The 7,370-nt window shown below is 38.4% G+C and overlaps 2 protein-coding genes across 2 annotated transcripts; both read right to left on the reverse strand.

Annotated features, from left to right (window-relative positions):
- Positions 1-4,261: 4,261 nt before the first annotated feature.
- LOC107820829 (inactive protein RESTRICTED TEV MOVEMENT 1-like) lies at positions 4,262-5,967 on the reverse strand. Its single transcript, XM_016647172.1, has 2 exons — positions 5,924-5,967; positions 4,262-4,589 (listed from the first exon to the last, which is right to left on the reverse strand). The coding sequence occupies exons 1-2, from the start codon at positions 5,965-5,967 to the stop codon at positions 4,262-4,264; spliced, it is 372 nt and encodes a 123-aa protein (XP_016502658.1).
- Positions 5,968-6,148: 181 nt separating this feature from the next.
- Positions 6,149-6,664, reverse strand: LOC107820830 (inactive protein RESTRICTED TEV MOVEMENT 1-like). Its single transcript, XM_016647173.1, has one exon. It carries the CDS (start codon positions 6,662-6,664, stop codon positions 6,149-6,151), a length of 516 nt encoding a protein of 171 aa, XP_016502659.1.
- Positions 6,665-7,370: the final 706 nt, after the last annotated feature.

The raw sequence follows: 7,370 nt of genomic DNA on the forward strand, positions 1-7,370 counted from the left end.
TGCAGTCATGGCATCGATCAAGCCATTCAAAATCTCGAATATATTATTGAGCTCGAGGACTCGCCCTTGTATGTCTAAAAAACTTAAGGGTTTTGTTCTAAGTTCGAACTAGTGTTCAATCGATTACGGAGGCCGCAACAACAAAACTTTCACAAGAAAAAAGCACAAAACACGTTTGAACATAAAATTGAGAAGACATTCAAAAGAAGTTTTTCAATTATATATTGATAGAAAAGGTTATGTACAAGAGACCGATCAAGGTCTTACAAAAAGAGAAACTAAGTCCTAACTATGGCCAGTTTCGACCTCTTCTTCGGGAGCAACTTCTCCTTCAGCCCCCTCATCAGATCCACCTCGATTGCCTTCTTCATCATCGTCTTCGTCGTCAAAGGAAGCAAGCTGCCTAGCTTCAGCCTCAAGCATCTTGGCTCGGGCTCTCTCCTCGGAGAGGTCAAAACCTCGAGTATGGATTTCCTCGAATGTTTCCCTCCGGGATTGACACTTTGCCGAGTCAATGATCCATTACTCTCGGTCAGAAGCCTCCCTTACCTGCATTTGAGCAGACTCAGCATCGGCCCGGTACATGGCAATAGACTTGTCCGCCATGACTTTTATCTTTTCGATCTCCGTCTTGGCCTTAGCAAGCCCGATTTCAAGCTCTTCGATCCTCTTGGCTTGGGCCGAACTTTTCTCTTTGACGCCCTGAAGTTGAACCTCGGTCGATGATAGTTTGGCCGAGGTAGTTTCTTTTTCCGCAGCTAGGCAGTCCATATTCTCCTTCCACCGATCACAATCGACCTTTACTTGATCGAATTCTCCCCGAAGCAACTCGATCTTTTCAACCTTTTGCTGCAGCTGAGATATTGAAGTATTAGCCTCCACAATTGTGTCGAGTCTGTACTTTATCAAAATGATGCTCACTTGCTTATCTAGCTCGGACTCTTCCTCATTAGCCTTGGCCAAATCCGCTTGAAGGTCCTTTATAGTTTCGTCATTTTGGCCGCAAAGAAGCTTCAAAGCGTTCCGCTCCTCCGAGACCCTTTGGAGCTCGGTTTCACACTGGCTAAGGTCAGTTCGAAACTTGGCGAAGGCCTATACAAAAAAGGAAAACACAAGTCATTTAGAGAAAAATAAAAAGAAGAGTAAAGAAAAGAAGTGCAGTAAACTGATTCTTACCTGAGATAAGAGACGTTGGGCCTCTTCTAAAAGAATAGAACCATCACCGATATCAGAGGCATCATCGACTCCAGTAAAGCAATCCCGAAAGGGATCCCCTACACTAGAGCCTCCTCCTATATCAGGAGTCTTCAACTCTCGAGCTTCCCTTAGTGCCTCCTCAGAAAAGGTCGGGAGAGAAGGCAAGTGACTTGCTGTCATGGTCCCGAGAAAGTCACTCGAGACGCTATGATTGATCTTCAGGTTCTCAAAACCAGCCTCATCCGGTAAAGTTGCAGATGGCCGAGAAACGGTCTCGACCTCTAGTAATTCGGCATCCTCACCCAATTTCATTTTGTAAGTCTATTTGACACGAGGTTTGATTTTAGCAGCCGCTGTCGGCTTAGAAGGTTTGGTAACCTCGGCGACTTTCCTAGGTTGGACCGTCAGTACTGAGGCATTTTCCTCTTCTTCTTCTTCTTCTTCTTCTTCTTCTTCTTCTTCTTCTTCTTCTTCTTCTTCTTCTTCTTCTTCTTCTTCTTCTTCTTCTTCTTCTTCTTCTTCTTCTTCTTCTTCTTCTTCTTCTTCTTCTTCTTCATCTCTCAGTTTTTGGACCGAGTCCATCGTGAGAGCGATTACTTTCCTCCCCACCCTTCGAGGTTTGGGCTTGGGGTCCTCGGACTGCGATGCAGTTTTCCTCTTCTTGTCTTCCCCCGGCTTCGGAACCAGGGACTTGGTTTCTTCCTCGCCACTTGAAGGCCTCAAAATGGCATCCTTAGTCTGGCCTGCATGAAAGAAAATTAGTGATAAATGAAGTGTAAAAAATGTTTCAGAACATGAAAAAGGAGATTCTTACCGTGGTTCTTGGCCTCCCATCTGCCCTTTGCCAAATCACGCCATGCGCGTTCGGCATATGTGAAAGTTGTGGCTAACTTCTGAACCCAATCTTCGAGGTCAGGTACTGCTTGAGGCATCCAAGGAATAGCTGCATATCGAAAGGGGATGTCAGGCGAAGTCGAAAAAGGTACGAAGGGCAAAGTTTAAAAGATCACTTACAGTTGAAGTTCCACTCCTCAGGGGACGACATCTTCTCTTCCGGGATAATGTCGCAGGTCTTTACCCGTAGAAAACGGCTCATCCAACCTCGATCCTTGTCCTCATCGATGCTCGAGATCAAGGCCTTCATTGCCTGGCGTTGGAGCCTGATTATTCCTCGGTAGATTCGAGGCCGGTACAACCGCATGAGGTGATTTATAGTGAACTCTAGCCCCTCGGCCTTACTAGAGAAGAAGCGCAACATGATTACTATGCACCATAGAGAGGGGTGGATTTGGCCGAGGGTGATCTGATATCTTTTATAGAGATCAATAATTACTGGGTCGAGGGAACCCAATGTGAAGGGGTAAGTGTAAACACTTAAGAACCCTTCCCCATAGGCGGTAATGCTCTTTTCGGGAACAGGAATTTGCACCACGACCTCGAGACCCCAGTTGCAGTCCCTCTTCATGGCCTCGAGGTGACTCTTCGATATTGAGCACATGTACATCGACACATGCTCACATCGGCTCGGGATCGATGAAGGGTTTTCGACCTTGAAGTCGGATTTTAGAGTACACGGGCCGGAAACGTATTCATGGGGAAGTGGCTCCGCCGGCGCCTTGCCGCCGGACGGCCGGGAAGAGGAGCAAGAAGCTTTCTCCTTTTGTGGTACAGTCTTTGAGGTTTTCGCCATTTGTATAAGTAAAGAAGAGCGAAGAAAGATGAAAAACTAGTGGTTTCGGTGCTAACGACAGTGGTTCTACAGACGGCAAAAATGTGGAGATGAAAAGAGTGAGAATACTTAGAGGTTTGATTATAGCAAAAGTAAAGTTTGATTCAATGAAGGAGCGGGTATTTATAGGTTCACGGCGACGGTTCGGTGGCGTTAGTGGCCGACCGCTAACTGACAAGCACTAATGATTTGGGGAACTGAACTGACGAGACGTTTCGATCACATCCGTCACTTACGTCATAAGGACAACTTCATGATCGAGGTTTCGGAAAATCAAGGCTCAAACCATTTCTTATCATTTTATTCCAAGAAACGCGGGGACTATCTGTATACGGTCGAAATCAGGCATGTCAGATTTCGTAGGCACGAGGAGGTGCCTCGAGAGTAAGCTCGTAATAAACCAGGCTCGAGCTCAATGGCAAAGTACGGAGCACGAAGATCGAAGTGCTCGCTAAATATCGAGACCGATCATGACCGACTTCGAGTAAGGCATAATAATGGAATGGCGAGATATTAGCAACCGACCGAAGATCTCGGCGAAAATCTCGGAACAGATCAAATCAAGCGGTTATTGACGTAAATCATGAGAAATATTTTCGTGATTAGAATTGTACCTTATTTAGGATTCCTCTACTATATAAAGAGGGTTCCTATTCATTTGTAAGGGGCATTGATTAACTGATAAAAATATACAAACACGCTGCTCTCTATTTTACTTACTATCTATTACTATTCATCATTGTTCTTTATTGTTCTTCTTACCCAACCTCGAGACCATCTCAAATCGAGGTCGAAAGCGCTACTAGAACACTAGTTTGATTTATTTTACTATTCAGATTATCTATTTCAATTCCTTGTTTGTCAATTGGTATTGGATTAAATTACGTATCCTTAAAATCACTAAACAAGTTTAATTGTTACTCAAATTTTAGGGTAAACAGATAGTTTAAAGTCAATTATCACACATGTTGAAGATATTAATGTGGCGTGTAATGTTGCAAATTAGGTAACGCATTATTATTTGTGAGACATCTAATAAGGTTGGGGTGGGAAGTTTGAAGTTTTGAATCATTATCAATGTTATTTTAATTTATGGTTCTTTTCAAAAGAGATCGATAAAAGATCGTAAGATATTTTTATTTTATTGAAATTGTAATTGATATTACCTCTTGATATAAACTCAAAAGATAATCTTTGAAATTCACCAACCAAATACCAGTCAGTTGACATGGAAAAGTAAAACCAACATTAAACAAGCATAGCAGAATAACAATACGAATAAGTCACTTGGAAATAATTCAGATGAAATTACAGTATCTTAATACTCCTTGAGGATCATTGTAATTGGTCATTGACTTGTGTCTTCAGATAGACCCCAATACTCTGAACACGACGGTAATTCTCAGTGCCATGAAAACCACCGAAAAGACGATGATTTCCTATCTGAAAATCGAAATCTGCAATATTATTGGGCTCAGTTGTAATTTTCGGGGTCCCAAATGGTCCATAGGAATCCTTGTTAGTTCCAAATTTTATAGATGTTAAAACTGGTTTGCCATTGCCCACTTTTTTAGAAGAACCACTGATCGAAGTAAGAAATTCTGATGGATAATCAAAGACAATAGCTAAATGGTCGTTAAATCCATTGTCAGCACCGCCATGTCTGTTTGATAGAAAATAAGAAATCCAGCAACTTGATCTCGTCCCTTTTCATCCCAAATTGTTCCACCAGCACCATAACCAGCTCCCACCGGGCCATTTTGATTATATTCATATTCTTTCTGCAAAAACAACCGCTGGATATCTACTTGCATGCAGTATAAATAACACATAAACAAGTTTTATTCAGTGCTGGCTAAAGGGCCAAACAGAAGCAACTGCTTTAGCCCCGATTTATTGAAACCCCATTAACTATTTATTATTACTAGTAGCTACTGTCATATCATTTTTGGTCATTGTTTCTTAGTTCCTTTTACAATGGGAAACAAAAGGAGAACTATAAAAAGAAAGCTAACATTATTCGTAGATTTAGCAAGGATGATTAAACCATCTTCGGGAAAGCAAACAAACAAATAGAGGGATGAAGAAAGAAAAACCTTTGCCGTCGGAAAAGCTTAGGTTTTATACTTCATAAAGCTAGAAAAATAGGCTTCAAATAGTACATACCCAGAGGCTAGAACTTTTGGCTACGCAATCTTTTCTTTGCAAGTAATCGTCGGATTATGTTCTAAGAATTTTTGGTTTCTTTGTTGGAAGAACCCCAATATATACAGTTACGTTTTCAAAACCTTACCAAAAGCGAAAAATCTTATATTTCTTGCCAAGAAAGTAACAATTTCTTAAAATTCTAAAAGAATTAAGTAGTACTAATATATAAGGCATCCAATTATGGTAAGGATTCCTTTCTAACCTGAAATATTCTAATTGCACTAAAAATTCTAATTGCACTTCTTAGTAAATTTCGAATCGAACATAAAACATTTATTTAAAACCCCATCTTTTTCTATTTACTGAGACATATTTCTAATTAGTGAAGAACATTTGTAATTTTTTGAGATAATATTGTTCCTGAGGTGTTCACGATAAAGGGGTTTGAAGTAAGTCTCCCGGCCGTCAGATTGACCGACAATATTAAAGAGAGCCAGTGTAAATTATTGTTTACATAATCATGATACTTAAAAAATAATTGCAGGTTACTCTATTTAATAATATTGATGGATTGATAACCTAGAATTCTGACAAGTAATTTGTTGCAACATGTTAAATTATACTACTGATGCAAAAATTAATATATTGTTAATGTATATAACTTAAATGCTTTTAACAAATATCCTTGATCAACTTCGGAGTGGCTCCTGTTCAAGCTAATTAAATTTTCTTTCACACAAATTTTACCAAAAACATGAAAAAACTAATGAAATTAAACCTTAACTATAAAAGAATAATCACAACCATAAAATTGTATGAATGAAAAAGAAATAAATAATATAACAGTACTTTTTCTCATCAGGAGATTCTGCTTTAACTTCTTTCACTATCATTTTCACTCTCCTTTTCCTCCCTCTGTTCTTAAGAACAACCAGTTGCGTAGCCAAAAGTTTTGCGAAGGCTGTTTAAACTTTGTATAAGTAAATAATTTTTTTATAAATGGATGCACCGACAATTTTAACATAAAATATATAGTAGTAATATTTAGCTAAATCTTAAAGACAATTTGATGAGTTAATAAATCTTCGTCCTTTTCGACGCTTTATTATCCTGATCATTGCTTTCTGTCTTCAAATAGACCCCAATACTCCCAACGCCATGGCAATTCTCACTGCCATGAAAACCACCAAATAAACAACGATTTCCTATCGATAAGTTGAAGTCAATATCATTGCCATCAGTTGAAGGGCTCCCAAATAATCCATAGGAACCCTTGTTTGTTCCAAATTTTATAGATGACATGAACATTAATGGACCATGTTTCACTGAACAACTTATCGAAGTAAGATATTCTGATGCATAATCAAAAACAACGGTAGCGTAGTTTCTTTTTTCATCATCAGAAGCACCATGTCTGTTTGATAAAACTAATCTACCATTCTCATAGTACATGAATTGAAGTGAATAAACTGAGTGTTTGTCGTATGTAATAAGAAAACCAGCAACTTGGTCTCGTCCCTTTTCATCCCAAATTGTTGAAATTTTGCGTACACCATATCCTCCAACTGGACCTACTTTAATCATATTCATATTCTATCTTATAAAAATCACACACAGTGGACAGCAGAAGAGATCAAGATTTTCTTGTGTGCGTAAGTATGTTACGTTCTATGAAATATTGTTTTTTGACGTTGGAAAACCCTCGATATATAGAGTTTGTTTTCCCTTTGGTCAAATCCTTAATAAAAAGGAATTAGGTCTATATTTCTTTCCAAACAAGTAATCGATCCTTTCTCATAGTTCTAATAGAATTAGTAATAAAGGTTTCCTATCATATTAATTCTTTTCTAATCTGGAATATTCTTACACGGATAAATTAGGAATTATTTTACAATTGTTCTCCTTGTTAAATTTCGAATTCAACATCGAATACTTATTTAACTCCTCAAATGTTAAGATTATATGTACCAATCAAATTATATTAAATTACTGAAATTTAATTAATAGATTAATAATTTTCTTTAGACTTTCGCTTAACTTATAATTTTATATGTGTACAAATTTATTTGCAGGGTTTACACGTTAAAAACTTAAATTACATTGCTTAAGTACTTTACTTGGGGAAGTAAAAGTGTCTGGTGCCTGCTAATTAATAATGCTTCGAAAATTACTGTTACAAAATTTGACCATTTTATACGTGTTATTCATTTTTTTTTCCAGTAGATTGTAATTACTGAGACACAATTTCTGATTATTCAACCACATTTGTAATTTTTTACATAGTTAACGAGAAAGA

The sequence above is a fragment of the Nicotiana tabacum genome, chromosome 14, assembly GCF_000715075.1.
Source record: "Nicotiana tabacum cultivar K326 chromosome 14, ASM71507v2, whole genome shotgun sequence".
Classification (NCBI taxonomy): domain Eukaryota; kingdom Viridiplantae; phylum Streptophyta; class Magnoliopsida; order Solanales; family Solanaceae; genus Nicotiana; species Nicotiana tabacum.

Coding starts and splice junctions, on each gene's coding strand:
- LOC107820830 (XM_016647173.1), bottom strand. CDS start 6,664: ATGAATATGATTAAAGTAGGTCCAGTTGGAGGATATGGTGTACGCAAA.
- LOC107820829 (XM_016647172.1), bottom strand. CDS start 5,967: ATGATAGTGAAAGAAGTTAAAGCAGAATCTCCTGATGAGAAAAA. Junction 4,590..5,923: donor GAATCTCCTGATGAGAAAAA/GTACTGTTATAT, acceptor TCTATCAAACAG/ACATGGCGGTGCTGACAATG.